The sequence below is a fragment of the Notechis scutatus genome, chromosome 1 (genome assembly GCF_049901735.1).
Source record: "Notechis scutatus isolate UNSWTSFEM ecotype Mainland chromosome 1, rNotScu1.2, whole genome shotgun sequence".
Lineage (NCBI taxonomy): Eukaryota > Metazoa > Chordata > Lepidosauria > Squamata > Elapidae > Notechis > Notechis scutatus.
Genome location: NC_142009.1, coordinates 147,117,014 through 147,137,116, shown reverse-complemented (window position 1 = coordinate 147,137,116; position 20,103 = coordinate 147,117,014). Strand labels below are relative to the sequence as shown.

The 20,103-nt window shown below is 44.7% G+C and overlaps 1 protein-coding gene across 1 annotated transcript; it reads right to left on the bottom strand.

Moving 5' to 3' along the window:
• Positions 1-2,333: 2,333 nt before the first annotated feature.
• Positions 2,334-17,903, bottom strand: BMP2 (bone morphogenetic protein 2). The gene is made up of 3 exons (XM_026668524.2): positions 16,622-17,903; positions 13,392-13,747; positions 2,334-4,039 (listed from the first exon to the last, which is right to left on the bottom strand). The coding sequence occupies exons 2-3, from the start codon at positions 13,741-13,743 to the stop codon at positions 3,192-3,194; spliced, it is 1,200 nt and encodes a 399-aa protein (XP_026524309.1). The 5' UTR covers positions 13,744-13,747; positions 16,622-17,903; the 3' UTR covers positions 2,334-3,191.
• Between the last annotated feature and the right edge of the window lie 2,200 nt (positions 17,904-20,103).

The window sequence follows — 20,103 nt, the reverse complement described above, 5'->3', positions numbered from 1 at the left end:
AATGCACCGCATAAATCTTATCTCTGTCTTATGTTTTGCAAGTTGGATTTGCAATTTTTGTCACAGTATTTTATATTAAGTCAACCCAGGTTTTAGCAAAATATAAATAAAAATTGAGAAATTCCTACTCAATCAGGGAGCTTGGTCTTACCTACTTTGTCAGGTTGTGAGAATAGAAGAATAACCATGAATACTGTCAACCTCTGTATAAGTAAGGAAGGCTATTAATGAAGGAAATGTGTAAATACATTTAAAATGTCTGTTTCCTTCTGCATGAGACAATATGATTCGAATGCAACTAAAATTGAGTTTGAAGAAGGCCAGACTGCAATATCATTGAGAATATGTTTATGAGCAAATATCCACATATCTGTTTTCTGATATTTGGTCCTGAGCTATGGCGATAAAGGAACTTTATCCCTCTTCTTCTATTATATTTGCAACTTGTCATCCAGGAGCCTTGTTGTGGATGGTATATTCGCTTTTAGGATTTATCAACAGCACTTGCCTATCTGCTGTGACTGATAGCCCAGCATTTTGCTGACCAATTCACTTAAGAGTTGCTCTCCTTGTTGATTCTGCATGGCCATTGTCCAGGAAGAAGACTGGGATGCTGTATTGTCAGGTTACCTGGAACCTCTCTGGCCTGTCCCATCTGAGGAAATGGATAGGATGTTTTCCAGCACATTCTCCGCCTCCCATAGCCTGAATCCTAGCTCTTCTGAGTTCCTATGGATGGCCAGGGAAGAGTTACCTGTATCTGCAAAGTGATCAATGTCTCATTGAAGAAGTGTGTGTCTGTGTGTCTGTGTGTGTCTGTGTGTTTGTGTCTGTGTGTCTGTATGTGTGGGTGTGTTAGCTGGCAAACTTGAAGGAGGCTGAGATGCTTCTGCCCCCAGTCCTCAAGGGGCCCACAAGGATCCAGTGAGATTAGTTAACTACCACCCAGTTTCCAAATCAGCCTTTTTAGAAAAGTTTGTTAAGACAAGACAGGAAAGCAATAATCTGGATTGTTTCCCATCAGGGTTCGGACCCAAACAAGGAACAGAGATGACAATTACACCAAAGGATGACCATTCCAGTGACCTGGACAAGAGTACATCCATCCTGGCCTTTGATACCATCCATTACGGACTGTCTGTGCAGGTTAGGGGCCCTAGAGAGCCCTGGGCCTGCACTTTCCTCAGAAGCCAGTTTCAGTTGGTGGCACTAGCAGCAATCCACTCTGTAACAGCTTCTGTGTGGGCTACATGAAGGTGTACTCTTCCCCCCCTCCATTTAATAGCTAAATGAAACTGCTGAGATCGATCACCAATTGACTTGGGCCACAGTGTCCACAGTTTTTAATGTATGTGTGGTTTTTTTTATCATGGACATTTGAAATGTACTGTGAGTGACATGATAGCAGTGTTCCAATATCTAAGAGGTTGCCACCAAGAAGAGGGGGAGGGTGTTTGTCAACCTAGTCTCCAAAATTTCTGAAGGCAGGACAAGAAGCAATGGATGGAAACTAATCAAGAAGAGAAGCAACCTAGAACGGAGAAAATTCCTGACAGAACAATTAACCAGCAGAACAACTTGCCTCAGAAATTGTGAATGCTCTAACGCTGGAAGTTTTTAAGAAGAGATTGGACAACCATTTTTTTGAAATAGTATAGGGTTTCCTGCCTGAGTGGGGAGTTGGACTAGAAGATCTCCAAGGTCCTTTCCAACTCTGTTATTATGTTATATATTTGCAAACCATTAAAAGTCCTTAACTGGACTGCAGTGGGATATGAATGTAACATGCAGACCAATCTATACTCAAAGTGGGAAAAGATCTAAGGCCGTGATGGCAAACCCATGGCATGTCTGCCACAGGTGGCACGCGGAGCCATTTGTGCGGGCACGCAAGCCCCAGCCAAACGTACCTGCATTGTGCATGCGCGCAACTCCCAGCTGATTTTCAGCCCGTCTGAGGCCTTTTTTGGCTTCCTGGGGGCTCAAGGGAAGCCTCTGCAGCCCTTGGAGGCCAAAAAATGGGCCCGCTTCAGCACTATTTCCATCTATCGCGCATGTGTGCGCTTTTGGCACCCCACAACAAAAAGGTTCACCATCACTGATCTAACGGAACCTTCATCTCTCTTTCAAGAGATTTATGAACATTGTGTTTCAGTACTAGTGTGTCCCTCTGTGGATGTGGCTTCTCCCCACTGAGATGCCGTGCTGCCTTACACACTTTTTGCTTCCCAAGTAGGAACAATTAGCTTGGTTTCCCTCCCCCGTGCCAGCCCTCTGAGTCTCTATAACAAAACACCCCATCTTAGGAAAGGCAAATAGGAAGAAGCTTTAGAAAACAGAGGAAATCTGGTCTTTTATTAAGTATTTGGCCAGGACAATGGATTCCAAAAGAGGAGGAACAGCATCAACATCTTGCTTTTCGGTAGGTGCTGAGAAGAAGCGAAGGGACAGAGATGTTTTCTAGCAGCCCTGCTGGGGCTTCATGCAGGGACAGTTGTCCTTTGCTGGGCAAAGCTTGGTTCTATGAGACCACGGTAGTTTCTCACGGCATGGACAGCCCACCCTGCAGCATTCCTGAGAATTGTACAATATAATCTTGAGTCAGCAGGATGGATTAGCCCTTTTTCATTGGGTTTACACTTGTGACCTTAACAGTAGAACTGCAAAAAAGCAAAATGGGATATATGCAACTTTGCCATAACAGCCCTTCTGCATTTCAACTTAAATACACAACAACTGAAAACAGCTACCATTCACTTTAAATTATGTACAAAAAAACCCTATATATTGTGTTTTTTTTTTCTGCTGCTGCTGGTTTTGGATTACACATATAAATACAAATTAGCTATTCTTCTAAAAAGTGGTTATAATAGTAAATAAATACAAAATAAGAATCTGACCTTTATACTTCATGTGCTGTGGGAAGGGCGGGGGAAGGGTTAAACCCATATAAAATGTACAACTAAAATATGTTTTAAAATCTTTAAAAGGAATAACTCTCTGATTAAAATATCTTTCCTCGCTTTTTTTTCTGTAGACATAAATAGATTTTCAAAATAGATGTGTTTAATTCTCCATATCATAACATAAATAAGGTCTTCATTGGGAAATATTAAAGTGTCAAGTTGTGTGTGTGTGTATTTTTTTTCTGTTCCATTTGTCTCTTTAATTTTGCTGCAGCTGCTGCTGCCTCAGCGGCACCCACATCCTTCCACAACCATGTCCTGATAGTTCTTTAGTACCACCTTTTCATTCTCGTCAAGATACAGCATCGAAATGGGACTTAGTTCTGTCGGCACGCAGCAAGCTTTGGGAATTTTGGAGTTCACAGAATTGACCAGCGTCTGAACAATGGCATGGTTGGTGGAATTCAGATGATCTGCCAATGGGAAGGGACACTCTCCATGGCAATAGAAGGCACTGTAACCTGGAGGGGCCACGATCCAGTCATTCCACCCTACATCATTGAAATCCACATATAAAGGATGCCTTCTACAATTGGATTTATGGCGCCTGCGGTGTTGTTTATGTTTGGCCTGACGTTTCTCTCTCTTATGGAGCGGGTGGCCCATGCCGTCATGCCCAAAAGTGACCAGTAAGGGTCTAATCCGAGACCAGCTAGCATCATCTTGATGCAATGACCTGCTGATCCTGACATGTCTCTTGGAGATGTTGCTGGCATTGTTCAAATGTACCACTTCTGCCACAAAGCCAAGGTTAGGTTGCCCAAGCGCAATCCATCTCTTTACAGCTGGCGTGACATCAAACGTTTCCCATTTGCTGGCGTTGTGATGAACCAAGCGGGTGTCCAGGAGGCTTATGACAGGGTCCTTGGTAGTCTCTTGTTCTGGTTTGAGGATTTCATAAATATTAATTCGGTGATGAGAACTGCCGTCGTGTTCAGCGGCATCTAGGATGTGCTCCCGAAAAATCTGGAGTTCAGCTGAAGTGATCATCTCCCCATCAGGGACAGATGTTAAGTTAAAGAAGAAACGCCGAGATGTCTTCCCACTTCTTTCTGGAAGCTCTTCCAGGGTTTCTGATTGAAGGAGGAGAAAAGCAAAAGGGCAATCAACAATTTAAACCCTGCAGCAGAATGCTTGAGTTGCTGAACGGAAACGTTCAAATCACCTTTGCATAAACCAATGCACAATTATACCCAGAATCTGCCCCTTGTCTTTCTACTTATCACTTTCATGAAGCTTCATATTGCTCTGGTTGCTGTCCTGCCTTTCAATCCCAACGGATTGCATTCTGAATTCCAGGTGGTCGTAATAAGGGGAAAGAAATGTGAGGCATTGGCTCTGGAATTCAAGGGCATTAAAGATTTTTTTTTTAACACGGTGGTTAGCAGGGGCCCTGTGAGAGTAATTAAAAAGTGACTAAGGATCAAGGAAAGGGATTGCATTTCTGAGATTTCTTAAAAAAAACAAACCACCCAGCTGCAGCTTTCATGTCAGTCTCCCCCAAACGGTTCCAAAAGCATTATGCTACAAGTTTCATAATTTACAAACCTTACCATCCAAAAAGATGTTATCTTAATTACAGGCAACTTTGCAAAGCACACCCAGTGATTTGACTCAAGAGGGCCCTGAATGAAAAGTGTTTGGATGAATTTAGGCATTCACTTGGGGGAGAACCTGCAGTGACCAAACCCTTCTGTCCAGTAAACCCACGCAAAGGTCCAAGGAAAGCGTTGTGAACGTTCATTGCAACAGATGCATCCGGTGTTTACCAAGCCGGGCAAGTCTATCAAGCCATGTGGCTGCCCGTCTACTATTTGCTTACTTTTGACTGTGAGCTGAGGGGCACATAGGAGTTCATGCTTCAGTGGTTAAAAAGCCTCTAGGAGTACCATGCAATTGTTTTGAGAAAGTTTTTGACTCCCAATGTGTACAATGTGTCATTTCCTCCTGTGTACTCCAACCCAGGTCTTTCCAAATGATTTGGGAGGGCAGCTCTCGTAATTTCAAGCAAGTGGAACAGAAGTCTTATCTATCTTCTCAATATATTCCTCATCCCTATTTTCATAGTTAAACAAAAATCTGAATTCAGGTCATCTGACTTGTTAGCTTGGCTGTGCTGGCTGGAATCTAAATCTCAAATACAAGTGAAACAAAGCAAGCCTAAAACCTAAACCATATTTTCTTGTGGTTTTTTTTTTTTTTTTAAGGGGGAGTAAACTAAAAAGATGGAGTGCCAAGAAAAAGCGGACAGGAAGAAGAGAAACAGACATAGGTTAGATAGCCGTATACATATAGAAAGGAAAACAGAACTCACGTGGGAGATGAAATCAAAGGTTGGGTTTGAAACTGAATAAAGCATGCTTAAATATTTTATAGAGTAGGTTTTACTTACTTTAAAATTTCAGCTCAAAAAATGAATTGCTGTACAATCGTTTAACCTTTACCTGATCTTTAACCTAACCAGCATTAAAACATTAAACTTCCAATTGATTTCTTTCACTGAAATTCTGAACATGAGATATATTTTTTTAAAGGCAGAGATCATTAGTGTTTCCATAAACACTAATTCCATAATTATCATTCCCCTCAACATCTCTAGTTTAGGCTGGAAGCAAGTATGCCCGGGCCAATCAAGGAATTATACAACAGCAAAACCAAAACACACTGGGCTAGGTGAACAGTTTTGCTTCAAACAGACCTACTGTACTGAACGTAATGGGATTTAAGTTATTTAAGATTAGCCAAAGTATCATGGACTTCAGCAGGTTGACTCTAAGGACAATTAAACTTGGGTCTGGCACTTTTTTAAATAACAGAGGCATAAATGTTATAGCTATGGCTCAGCTAGGCATAGCGCCAGGGGTGGGATACTACAGGGTTAACTACCAGTTCGGGATTTACGAGCTTCCCTGCCCGCTGTGAGCCTATAAATCGTCATTAGCACGCTGCTGCAGAGAAGCAGCCTTTGAAACAGCCCTCTTTTCTTGTTTTTTTAACTGCAGCTGAGCCTCGGTTCGGCAGCTGAAGTTGAAAAAATCAGGAAATAAAGGTCAGGTAAGATCCCAGGTGGGCGGGTGGGCAAAAACATCAGCAGACATAGAACCGGTTCTATGTTTGCTGCTCTTCAGAGCTACCGGTTCTACAGAGGTGGACAGAACCGGTAGAAACCCACCCCTGCCAATTCTTTATCCCAAGGAATTCATTTGGAATTCTCAGCAACAATAGAATGTCACAATCTGGGCACCTTGTGATATGCTCATGTAATACCTCCACTCCATGAAATGCATTGTTTCTCAGTAGGCTTCTGGGTACAATTCAAGATGCTAGTTGTCATCTTTGAAACCCTACAAGGCAAAGGCACATGGTATTGCACGACTGCTTATCTCAATTGTTTCTGTTTGTCTCTCATCAGACCCAGCAGAATGGAATGCACTAGTTCCCTTCTGTAAAGCTGGATCATCTAATGGAGCTCAGGTGATATGCTTTCTCAGGAGCAATATATCTCCAGAGATATGGATGGCCTTGATCTTGTTAGCCTTTAGGAATGCCTTAAAAACTTGGCTCCTTCTCCACTCACTTGGGACAAGATATTAAGTGAGGTCAACTTGTGTGGTTGAATGCAGTATACTGTTGTTGTTTTTTTGTGAGCCTCTGCATAAAATATACTATTTGGATCAGGCATGTCCAACCTACAAGCCAGGGGCCACATGCCACCTGGACAGCTAGTAATGTGGCCCTATAGGATCATAAACTTTTAGCATTATGTGTTTTATATACATTAACTATATTATATATTTTATATCTGGCCCAAGACAATTCCACTCACTGCGGCCCAGACAAGCCAAAAGATTGGACACTCATGATTTAAATCAGGGCTCCCCAAACTTGGCAATTTTAAGACTTGTGGACTTCCAACTCGCAGAATTCTCCAGCCAGCATAGCATAGCTGGCTAGAGAATTCTGGGAGTTGAAGTCCAGAAGTCTTAAAGTTGTCAAGTTTGGAGACCTCTGATTTAGATAGCTCTATTATTATTCCAATCCTTTACATTTTTGTTTTTAGATTTTAGACGAAATAAACATTAGTGTTACTAATGTAGCTATGGCAAGGTGGCCATCGTTCAAAAATCCCTCCTTCTCCAATGCCTGAAAGAATCACAGCTTGGGGCCATGCAATGCAATTTCAAAAGAAACATGCATTTACATGGCAGAACAGATAAGCAGGGACAAGCGGCACATGTTTTCCAGCTTACTTTAGTTGGTTTAGTTCATTTGAAGTCTGCTGTTGATTCTTAGTTTGTTGATCACTATACCCTTTGTATCAATGCCCTGTGCCTGCTGGTACATATTGCAATATTTAAAAGCTCTTGACTTTCTGCATCACAGGATGAAACACTTGTTTCAGGAGGTATCATGAGAGGTAGAAGGTGCAGGTAGATTAAAGGCGGACTTGCTAATGTCTGAATGGTAATATAAAGATGTATTTCCGAAGCAGAATCTACTATAGGACTTTTGAGTTCTGCCTCAAGAAATTAAGTCTTTCCAAGCTAGGTAGGCACTTTTAAAGTTGCCAACCATCTGAAAGGAGCTTTAGAGTGTGGATTTCACCCACCTCAAATCTTCAAGCTTTACCTCCTAAAACCTCATTGCCCAGAAATCCTGAGGTTTCCTCATCCTGCCTTTTAACAAATATCCTTGACCTCAGTGGTGGGATTCAAAATTTTTTTACTACCGGTTCTGTGGGCGTGGCTTGGTGGGCGTGGCAGTGGAAGGATACTGCAAAATCCCCATTCCCTTCCCACCCCACTAACCCTGCTTTCCAGCTCCTCTCTCCTGTGCAGGGCAACAAAAGAAAACCCAGTCGATCAGCTGGGACTCGGGAGACAGAAAATAGATGGGGGCGGGGGCCAGTGAGCGGTGGTATTTGCCAGTTCTCCAAACTACTCAAAATTTCCGCTACCGGTTCTCCAGAACTGGTCAGAACCTGCTGAATACCACCTCTGCTTGACCTCCCAATTTTTACAGAAAGCACATTTTCCACATTCCCCATTAGAACTTTCTCAAAGTCTGGCCATGCAGAACTGGGGAGTTTTTTGCCCCGGTGTTCATTCTTAAGTCTTCACTCCTTTCTCTTCCTTCTGCTTCCCCATTTCCACCCTGGCCACGTCAGAGCAACAGCTCTTACCTAGTGGCTAGGGAGGGGTCACCAGAACAACAGGCCACAGACATCTGCTGTTTATCTCTCTCCTTCTATGCTCTTGTAATCTCTGGGTTACCTTCACAGCCTATTATTTTGCTTTATAAGTCCCCAAAAATTCCATCCTAAGTATGTTGTCAATGTGAGCTTACCATATGTGCTCAGGGCAACTTATTTTCCTGTATATCTAACCCCAGTCTAAATGTCCTATAAATGACTGTGAAAACGTTTTATTAAAAAAAAAATACACTAATCTAACTTTGGTACTGTGTAATTACTGTTCCCTTTCCACCTACAATTCAAGAATTTAGAGGATTGTAAAGTACGCAAAATCCTCCAAGCTCTACGGTGCTTACTTTTAACTCGATCTGTATAGGATTGTGCTGTCTTATGCTGCATTTCTCCACCCCACTGAAGTTTTATCTCATACCCTGAGAGTCTGCCCCAACTGAGGAAACAATGCAGAGAGGTTTGCCACTGCTCAATGCAACGAGGATGCTCTTCGTTTAAAGTAAAATGCCAATCGTGCAGAATTGACTCTCCAAGATCCTTCGTGGCGGCTGTAGGACAGCCGTTTCTCAGAAAGTTGATGACGGTTGCAATCCTTCATTGTGGATGCTTGTGACTGGGTGGAAGGAGACCCCCGATTGCCACATTGGAGGGTAATGAAGCCAAATTTGCTCATAAGTACAGATCATTGGGGCTATTCAGATCAAGGGCACGACAGCTTTTGCCACCCACCGTCATCAGTTGAACAGGAACCCACGTCTAGATTTTCTCCAAAGAGCAGACAGCATCGTATACATCAGAGGTCTCCAAACTTGGCAACTTTAAGACTTGTGGACTTCAACTCCCAGAATTCCGGGAGTTGAAGTCCACAAGTCTTAAAGTTGCCAAGTTTGGGGACCCCTGATATACGTGTTTATCTTCATAGGTGCATGCATAAAATGTTTCATAGAGCCACATCTCTGGTTATTTCTCCTAATCTGACCTAGAAACATAAACGGGAAGGATATTCCAGAAAATAGCCTCCCAATAATAGTACGGGTAGTCCTTGACTTACAACTGTTCATTTAATGACTGTTTGAAGTTACAACGGCACTGAAATAAATGACTTGTGATCGTTTTTCACACTTACAACCATTGCAACATCCCCAAGGTCACGTGATCAAAATTCAGTTGCTTGGCAACCGACTCATATTTATGGTGTTTACAGCATCCAGGGGTCATGTGATCCCCTTTGATGAGCTTCTGACGAGTGAAGTCTATGGGGAAGCCGGATCCACTTAACAACCATGTCACCAACGTAACAACAGCAGTGATTTGCTTAACAACCGGGGCAAGAAAGGTTGTGAAAGGGGGGAAAATTCACTTAACTAATGTCTCACTTTTCACAACAGAAATTATGGGCTCACTTGTGGCCGTAAGTCAAGGACTACCTGTATGTATTCCAATACCACAGAAGCACATCAGAAACTATTTTGTCGCATCCTTTTTCTTTTTCCTAGGTTGTCCTGCCTTAATTAGATCCTTACTATTTTATTCTGCCTTCCCTCTTTAGAAACACTGCTTTCTACGTTGCTGTTAAAGCACGTTTATATTGTATTTCTCTTTCATTTTCCCACCTTTCTATCAGCCATTCTGAGAGGTTGTGTGAACTAAACTTGTCACGAATGGACTTCCAAAAATCACTGGGCAGTGACTGCATTTCTAAACCAGGGTTCTCCAAGGACAATTGCTATCTTACATACGCAGCAGAAGACAATTAACTCAGCCGGAAGATTCAAATCCACTTTTCAAATGCAAAGTCTCACTCCCGGGGGGGGGGGGCTCCAGAGTAAGGCTGGGGTACAAAATCCTTCAGATGTTACTAAGTATTAAAAGCCAAATCCAAGACAGTTTTTAGCTGAGAGCTTTAGCAGGAACGCCAATGAACTGCTGCGCAGTTTAGTTAGACATCCATACACGTAACTAAAAGAAAAGATGGGGAAAAGAAGGGGAAAGCCATGTCTTCGGAAAGGCTGGAAATGTCCATTTGAACTAGAAAATTTCAAAACCAAGTCAGCAGGTTTCTCATGCTTAATTCAAGATAAATAATGAAATTCACAGGAATAAGGCTTAGTTGAGTGGTAGTAATTAAATGAGGTATATACACTCACTCAGGAGTAAATACTATGGAATTTACGTAGATGGATTTATTCCCAGATAAAGGTGGATAAATTTGCTGCCTGAAATATGTATCAGTTTCCCTCTGAACCATGTGGATGTGTAACTGTGCATTAAAATGCAATTTGGCACAAGTGGATGGTGCAATATACATTCTCCCATTAATTAGTTTTATATTTATACGCAAAGCAGTGTAAACACAGTGTAAGGTTAAATTACAACATTAACCTCTTACCGCATTAAGACTTGCTATTAGTTAGCATAATCAGTAAAGCCACACCCCTTGTACAGAAATTTAATTAAACCTATAATACATATGTATGAGTGAGGGTTTTTTTGTTGTTGGCCATATTAGCTTTATAACCTGTTCAGTCTGCTTTTTTTCCTTTACTTTTATAGTAAGTCCAGGGCACTAATGTAAAAATGAACAGCTGTGCATTTATAGTCTTTGATTTGGTAATGGCTGCCGAAAACAGTACATAAGTAGCTTCTGCAGGTGTATCTGTATTGCATTAGCACAGGTGTGGGTGGGATGAAATCAAGTGAATAAGGAACCTGCAGGTTAGGGTTGGGCAAACTTCAGGCTTGCAGGAACTACCTTGTGTTTCATGTAGAACCCCAAGATTGTCCACAAATCTTGAAGATACACTTACAATTTAAAAAAATAGCTTTGAGTGCCAGAACTAACTTAAGATCCACCCTCCCATGTTCCTTGTTACCCCATCACTCCTTTAATGTCAGATGGTGGTGGGGAGTTGCTATCACAGTTAAGAAGTTTATTAGAAATCCTTGCTCACTGCTGTGGTTCTTGTAAGATCCGTACATTTAATTAGATCCACTTCCTTCCCCACCCTTGCTATAAATTGGAAATAACTAATATTTTGCTCATGCTATTACTATCCGATATTTTTCTTAGATTATATTCTTTGAAGATTGCATTAAATAGCTGTTTATATGCATCTGGACTAAATTGCATACATTGTGCCTAGAATCACATACAGAAAGGAGAAATGAGATGTATGACCACACAGCAAAGTTTGGATAGATAAACAGAGCAGGGAGCTAAAAGAAATAATTGTTTGCAAAATGAAGATATTTTACACCTTAGGGCTGTGGACAAGTTTGTTCAAGTTTTATGTACCCCAATATGCAGAACGTTTCAGGCAAGGTGTCTTTAATTTAATAAAACAGATTAGTTCTAAAAGACATTGTTACCAATTATCTGACTGCACAGGCAGAGTATTGCCTTAACTCACAATTGTTTTGCCTTTAGTAAATGTATATTTGCCTGTGGCTTTTAATCTCAGTAAGCCCTAGTTGCCTATAAAATCCAGGGACCGCTGCTCTAAAACTTATCAATCTTGTTTTCTAAAGGGCTTACCCTTAGGTACACTAAATCAAAATTTAAACAGAAGACAAAGTCATAGTGGAGACAATACAATTGATTGTCAAAGTGATCTCTCACGGGGATTAGATAGGGATTAGAAAACCTTCCAAGTGACCCTAGGGCCAACTGTATATTCGAAGGACTTTTCTTACTGCTTAGCCTCCAACAGTTTTCAGTGGAAACTAATTTGAACAGAATCTCTGCTTGAAAATAAAAAAGAAATCTACCTTCTTTGTCAACTATGGATCAGATAAAATCATTTCAAAGGGAAATTCATGCAAAGGCCCATAACAATTACCGTATATCACTTGTATGAAAACTATGCTATCTACCTGTTTAATGAAACACAATTTTCATTTTTACTAAAAAATGTCTAGCCATTTAGAGGGGAGAAAAATCTAGTTTCCTTCTACTCCTCCCCAATTTTGCTCCAGGCTGTTTCAAATAATCTATATACACTCTTGGAGCAAAATTCAGCAAAATCGAAATTCCTACCACGGCGCAAGCAAACTGACCACCCTCAATACCAGCCAACCACACGCAGGATAAAACAAGGAATTTAGTCTGTAAAAGGGACAGAAGTTCCTATCATCCCGAAATTTCAGGTGCCTCAGCTTAAGCATTCACCACAGGTCAGTTCCTGAACACCTAACTGAATGTTGGTTTTAACTGTCAAGCAAACTACAATGATGCTTATTATTATGAATGGTAGGGAAGGCTATATAGCATGTCTCTGTTCAGATATTATATTTTACAAGATTTCTACTTAGGATACTCCAATTGGCAACAGGCAATTTTGTAACCCTGCGGCAATAAGATTCCACTTTCGCCACATAATTTGGGCCCGAGCACAACTGGTGCAACCAGAGTTATCTTTACGCTGATTTAAACATATTGATGTCTATATGCTTGAAAGTGTCCAACACCAACTCAGGCTGGCGTTTCCTACTGGAAGGTTATACAGAAAACAGAAAGCTAAGAGGCATGTCCATGAACCCATTATTAAGGCTCTAGCACTGGTTTTCAGATGGCGTTTCGGAAAGCAGTGGCCCCATAGTTGTTGCTGAACTACAACTTCCAGAAGTCCCAGCCTATAGTGTGGGAATGTGACTCAGCACAATCTGGAAAGCTATAAATTCCCCAACACTCTTTTGGAATACCAGTTAATTTCATGAACTGCTCAAGCAGAGCTGTACTACCCACACACGAAGTTTCATCGGAGATGATATCAAAAGGGACAATTACATTTCACCCACTTGCATTTTCTAATAATTTCTTGTTTCTTTTGCGCAAATGGATTTTTTTTAAAAAAAAGCTTTACATTTAAATGGATCATTTTCAAACTGGCCAAATTCAACATGTCTAAATCAAGAAAAATTAAAGATTCAGTTTGATTCCATTGTAGCAGGGCATAAGGATGGTCAATGCTCAATCAGTAAAATGTGTATGTGTGTATTCTCCCTCCCTCCCTCTCTCTCTCTCTCTCTAGCTATTATTTAAATTGCAAGTATTGCCTTGCAAGTGAGCGAATAACAGATCAGAAGTGTCCACATTGCCAGAATATACCTTAGCAAACCAGAGCTCCAGGTTGCAAATATTCAAGTCAGAGCAATTTTAATTTGAACTGGATCGGATTATCAAAGTTTGGGGAGCCAGATAAATAACTCATTTTCCTTACCTTCATGATAAAAGCTCCTGACAGTATTGGCTCTGCTGCTCGCTTTCTCTAGACTATAGTCCATGGAAGTTGGCTTCTGACTCGTGTGCAGATGGTAGAGCTCCAACATATAGGAAGGGATAATAGCATTCTGGGTTGGGGTGGGCCGCCGCTTAAGCCCAAACATATTGAGCAGACGCAGTTCAAATTCACGCAGGATTTCTTCCGAAAGCTGCAGCGGAGCCGGCTGGCCCAAATCAGCACTGAACCTTCGCCGGTCACCCACCTCGGGGATGAGGCTGGCAGAGCCCCCTAGCAGTGTGTGATAAAGCAGCAGCACTAGTAGACAGCAGGTCCTGGCCACCATGGTCATCAACCTATAGGCAAGGCACAAAATCAAAAGACGGAGTTAGATTCCGATGGAAGGAGGGGGACATGATCAACTCCGTATTTGGGGAGCACGCAGAAGGACCAAACAGAGGTGACTTTCCACAGACAGGTCCTCCTAGTAAGTCCATATTCTGTTCGACTTCAGAATAGGTTCAACTTTCTTCCTCTGGAAAAGCCACATGAGGTGAAAATAGTCCCAAACATCCCCAGTCCTCCTCCCCACCCGTCCGCGGCTACTGTCTGCCTAAACTATATGATGAATTGGAGGTTTAATGGCAGAGGCTTTCCAAGGCTCACTCAACATGCCACTCAACTCTCTGTCGAAAGCTGGAGGGGTGCGGGAGAGAAGAAGGCCACAAATTGGGGCCCAATCTTGAATGGTCACCAGGGCCAGAGGTTGAGTCTTCCGAGCTTCCAGACTCGTGCTGGGAACTTATCCTCAGGGAAGAGATGAATCCGGAAGGTCAGAAGATTAAATCTCTGGTCCGGGTGACCGACCCAGATTGGATCCTGCAACATTATCCCGAGACACGTACATTTGCTTTCATTCATGACAAATTGGGGTGCCCCTCATTAGCCTTAGCAGTAAGATTCCACCCTGTTAATCCCTGGCACAGTGTGTCTTGGGAGCAACCAACCAATTGCCAGATTTGGCAAAACGAGTTTTCTAAAGCCAGACCATGATTTCCAACTTACTCAAGAGCAGATGTTCACTTCTGAGACTAAAGAGACTTGGAATGATTAGGACGCGGGGGAAATCCCCAAATATTTATAACATGTTGGGGCTGAGGAAGTAGAACTTCCTGAAACAGGTAACCACTCAAAGGTCCCGGGTTTAGGATTGGGAGTGGGAGGCTATACGATGGGACTCAGTGGTGGGATTCAAATAATTTAACAACCGGTTCTCTGCCCTAAATATTTTCTTCCGACAACCAGTTCACCCAATTGCTCAGAAAGTTAACAACCGGTTCTCCTGAAGTGGTGTGAACTGGCTGAATCTCACTCCTGGATGGACTGCTGGCTTTGGTGGAATCAATAACGTATGACTGCTATCTCTGAAAGCGGCTCGGTAGCTTGTTCCACCAAGGAAAAGCTACTTTCTCAACAGACCAGAAGGCAAAACAAGGCTTAGAATTTAAAGAGAAAAATCAACAAAAAGGGAAACTCACTTCGTAACTAAAGTAAACTTGAGCGTTATCAATGGAGAAAGATTCTAAACTGTTGTAAAAAAAAATTAGCAGGAGGGACTTTCCCGTCACTCCTAGGGGAAATCAGCAAAGCTACTTGCTGATTCCCTAAAGCTACTTGCTGATTCCTTAAGAACTGGATATAGGCAACTTATGCCAGTGAAAACCATGATCCTACTGATTAAAATACAGATTATAGGCTGAAGTGGCAAAGACAGCATAAAATTAAGCATGCATAAACCAGCCTAAAAGTAAGAATGCATAATGCATAAGCTGTACATTAAAATGTGCAACTAACTGTGTGCATAATTGGGACGCTGTTTTGATAATTAAGGGTGCACATTCATCCTTACTGTGTCTTCTGCTTCTTGAGATAAAGGTAAACCATTATTAGTGAGGTCTTCATGGCAACCTAACTTCGTCTCTTCCCTATGGCTCTTTTCATTCTCCACGCCCTCTTCTGGACTGTAATGGCATTTAGTCTACTGTAACATTGTTGAGTGCTTAGGTTCATTCAGCGAATGAAAACTGAATGGATCTGTGTGAGTCATCATTTGTGAATGGGTTACTTACTCTGCTTAAAAAAGCAAAGGGTTTATACAAGTTATTTTTACGATCTACGATACAGTTTTAAAGACAGATGAATTGCTTCAGCTCCAGTGAAGGGGTTTGAACACTTTGTATTTACTCAGTCAAGGTAACTAATCCCGGTGCAACCATTTGCAGCCTAGCGAGAGGGATTAGTTCATTGGACAGGGTTTGCAAAGGGAGGAGGAGGAGGGAAGCACAGGGCAAGACTCAGATGTGCAGGGAAAAGGCCTGGTGTCAAACCCAGAGGAAACCAAGCACACACACACACACACACACACACACAAATCCACAAGTGGAAGCACATTTTAGAGGAAATGGAAGGTTTCAGTTTGCCACGGTACAGCAGCACTCCTCCTGCATCTGATGAAGAGGATGGGCAGGATCATTGGTATCACGTTAAGGGGTGATATGTGTAAAGAAAACAAAGAACCCCCCACACACACACACACACCTGGTGCTGGGGAAGTGGGCTCAACCCAGACATTTGCTGGAAAGCTCATCTTGGGAAAACACAGGGCAATAACTTAGAGTGGCTTCTATCAACTCCTGGTCACTCTCCAGATAGTTGGCAAAGGAGGCAAGTTGTAGATCAACTTCTGGCATGCACTAGGCTGGGGAAAGTTGTTCAAGAGGATGCTGGACCGCTGCTTGGGGAGCATCCATTGTCAAATCCATGCTCAAAGGCATCCTCCACCATGACCACACACACACACACACACCCCTCACCCCCAACTCTTGGGGTGCTTTAAGTGGCTGCTTCACACAGAGAGATGAAGAAACCACCCCTTGATGTGGCTTATCAAGAACTGGGGGAACAGAGGCATAGACCAAGATAATGGAAGAGTGGAGAGGAACCTCTGCGGTCCTACAATCACCTGAAATAAAAAGGAGAGCTGGCCCTTCTTTCTTTCTTCAGGGAAGGTTTGGAGGAGCGCCGGTAGGGGACAAGGAAGGGCCACAGACGTCACTGGAAAAAGAGGGAAGGAGCTGAGGCGGACCGGACCCTCGGAAGAGCCTTGGCAGGTGCTGCCTTCAACCGCGTCCCGTCTCCCGCGATCCCCCACCCCTCCCCGCCGCCCCTACCTTTTAGGATGCCGCCGATCGCCTAAGCAGCAACAGCAGCAACGCACTCGGGCACGTCCATCGAGCCAGCCTCCACATCGAAGTCGCCTGGCCGAGCGAGCGGCGTCCCGCGATCCCCTCGGCTCTCCGGCCCGGCCTCTCTCCCCGCCGCCCGGCGTTCTGGTCCGACAGCGAGAGAGGATCGGGCGTCCCGACCGCGGGGCGAAGGAGGCGCACGGGACGTTGGAGGGAGAAGGAGTGACCGAGGCAGCGGAGTCCACTTCTTCCGCCGGCACCTTCGAAGCGGTCGAGGCAAAGCCGCCTTCAGACGCGACGCAGTCGTGTCCGAACTACTGGGCTTGGTTGTGGGGGCGGGGTGGGGGGGGAGACGGAGGGGGGACGGGAGCTCTCCGCTTGGCTCTAGTCGTGTCTCGTCCGCCGCAATCCCAGCTGGCTTTTCGGAGGAGAAAACATCCCGGCGGGGCTCGATCGCTTGAACCCGGGCACGATCGGGAGGAGGAGTGGGGGACACGCGGCGATCCCGCTTGGCTGCTTTCGCCCGGCGACCTTTTCCGACGTCCGCATCACTCCAGGCTCCCAGGGCGCCGCCTTGATGGAGAGTGTGGGGAAAGTGGAGGCGAGGCCGGCGCCCTGCTCCCAGGCCCGGACTGGCTGGAAAACATGTCTGCTCGCGAGGAGGCAAGGAGAAGATCGGGAAGCCGGGAAGACTCCCGGGAGGGGAGGGGAAGGGGAAGCGAGTCTCCCGGGGCGAAGGAGGTCAGGCTGTGCCCCGACTCAAGGCCGACCAAGCCCCCGTCCCCGCTTCTCTCTCTCGGATGGGGGACTTCGCCTCCCCTGGGGCGGCAGCAAAACGTTGAATTCCGGGCTACCTCGTCAACTTTGCACTTTTCCCCTTCCTTCCCGGGTGCAAAGAGCAGCTTTCGGGGGACTGCCAGCCTCCGCTTCCTTCCTTGGCCTCCCCCCTCCTCGGTTCGTTGGTACGGCGGCTTGTAACTTCACCCCAGCACCCCGGGCCGGGCGCAGAGATGCTTCTCTTTCGGCTCCGCTTCCGCCGGCGCTCGGAGTGAGGCTCGAGGTGCTGCTGTTGCTGCTGCTGCTGCTGCTGAACGTCCTTCACCGCCCCCCCTCCGCGCTTTTGCTTGCTCCGCTTCTGCTGAGGTCTCTCGCTCGCCAATCACAGGCGGGAAGCCTGGGTGAGACCGGGAGCCAAGAAGCCAGCCGTCGCGAGTGCTGCGAGGGAGCGCGGCGTGGCGGGCGGCTTTTTAAAGGGAACGCCGCCCCCTTTGAAACTTCCCCTCCTCCTCCGCCCAGCCTTTACTTTTCTTTTCTTCAACTTTTCCGGATTAGGGTAGGATGAGGAGGGGAGGAAGGAAGGAAAAGGGAGAGGGAAGGAAGAAAGGGAGGGAGGATTTAGAGGGAGGGAGGGAGGAAGGAAGGAAGGATTTAGAGGGAGGGAGGGAGGAGTTAGAGAGGAGAGGGAAGGGAGGAGATAGGAGGGAGGGGAGAGGGAGGAAGAAAGGAAGGAGTTAGAGGAGATGGAAGGAAGAGAAGGAAGGAAGGATTTAGAGGGAGGGAGGGGAGAGGGAGGGAGAAAGTAGTTAGAGAGGATAGGGAAGGGAAGGGAGGAGAAGAAGGAAGAAGGATTTGGAGAGAGGGAGGAAGAAAGGAAGGAGTTAGAGAGGAGAGGGAAGAGGAGGAAGGAAGGAAGGAAGGAAGGAAGGAAGGAAGGAAGGAAGGGAAGGAAGGAAGGGGAGGAGGGGAAGGAGAAGAGAGGAGAGGGAAGGGAAGGGAGGGAGATAGGAAGGAAGGAAGGATTTAGAGGAGGGAGGGAAAAGAAAGGAGTTAGAGAGGAGAGGGAAGGGAAGGGAGGGAGATAGGAAGGAAGGAAGGATTTGGAGGGAGGGAGGAAAAAAGGAAGGAGTTAGAGAGGAGAGGGAAGAGAAGGAGATAGGAAGGAAGGAAGGAAGGAAGGAAGGAAGGATTTAGAGGGAGGGAGGGAGGAGTTAGAGAGGAGAGGGAATGGAAGGGAGGGAGGAGGGAAGGAGAAATTGCCGCCGCTTCCGAGGTTAACTTGTGATGCCAAAACTTCTTTCTTTCCACATACAGCCCCGCTCGGCGGACGAAAGCGGCGCTATTTCTTTGCAGCGAACAGTGGCAATATCGGCGGATATTTCGAGTGGGGAGGAGGGTTATTCAACGCTTGTTTCTAAAAAGGAAGACGGGGTTTGTTTCCCCTCCCGTTTTTCGGCCAAAAGTCGAGGCATGCCAGGACGGCTGCGGGGACTGTGGTGGTTGGTGCGGGGCGTCGATCTCTCAGGTTCCCGGCTCCAGCCGGCGTGGCTTGCTCAAGCACCCGCTCAGTTTGGCGGGATGAAACAGAGGTTGATCCGGGGTGTCGAAGAGTACGGTGTCCGCGTGTAGTTCTAGGCACGGCTAATGTATTTGCGCGGCGCGATGCTACAATGCCTGAGAAAGGAATTCCGCAGAGGTTTCTCTCGGGAACAAAACGCGGTTGTAAGTGCCAGGTTCTCAAACAGAGGTTGATGTTTGCAGGTGCGTTCGGGTTAAAGCCCGCTTTCTTCTGTGAGGGGAAGTTTGACTTCGGACGTGAGTGACTAAAGGCTGGGTCAGGCAGTTTCAAGCCAGAGAAGCAGCCAACAAAGGTCTATTATACTGGCATTTGTCTATGAAAGAAGAGAAAGAGATGCTACTAGTTTTGCCTTCCGCAAATAGTTTTGGCTCCCAGAAGTGGGATTAAAGTGTTTACTCGCTTTAAGGGTGTGAAGGGTCAAAGTAGGAGACGTATCCTTTTTCAAAAGAGCTTTTTAAAAAGTTATAAAAAGATATTCACCTGAATGCCTTTTTTTTTTTTGGCTGAACTAAAAAACAAATCCACCAGCGACTGGTTCTCTCTTTCTAATAAAAAGATCTTCAGTGTTGGAATCCTGCCCAGAGTTACCCTGGTGGAGGAGTTTATAAATATTGCACAATTAAAAATAAAAACGGCTAATTATAAATTGGCAATGGGGTATCAGGATGGTTTCAGGCTGTTCCTTTTCTCACAACTTAGGCTCACCTGACAGTTTTTCCACAAAGCTTTTGCTGGTATGTAGTGTGGGGATAGAAAGTCTATTCTAACACCTTTGAAGGGGGAGATTAATTTATCACATTGTCTATCTTATGCTCACAATCATTCTGTTATGAAGAAGAAAGGAAATGGTCTTCCCAAAGAAGGAGCATCAAATGCCAGAGCTAAGTAGGAAAGGACAAGAAGCAATCCATCTCTTGTCACAACCCAGTCTCTTCCCCAACTGAATTAAGAGTGATTTGGTTTTTTTGAAGGAAATTTAAAAAAATTAGAAACTTTAACCTTAGACTGTCTAACTTTAACCTTAGACTGTCTACTATTGACCTCACCCCTTTCCTAAGAGGTCTGTGGGGCGTGCATAAGCGCACCAACGTGCCTACCGTCCCTGTCCTAT

What these genes read in the sequence shown, in the direction of transcription:
- BMP2 (XM_026668524.2), bottom strand. Translation starts at nt 13,743, where the DNA reads ATGACCATGGTGGCCAGGACCTGCTGTCTACTAGTGCTGCTGCTTTAT. An exon ending in CAGGAGCTTTTATCATGAAG is followed by an intron (nt 4,040 to 13,391) that starts GTAAGGAAAATG and finishes TCCTTCAATCAG; the next exon opens with AAACCCTGGAAGAGCTTCCA.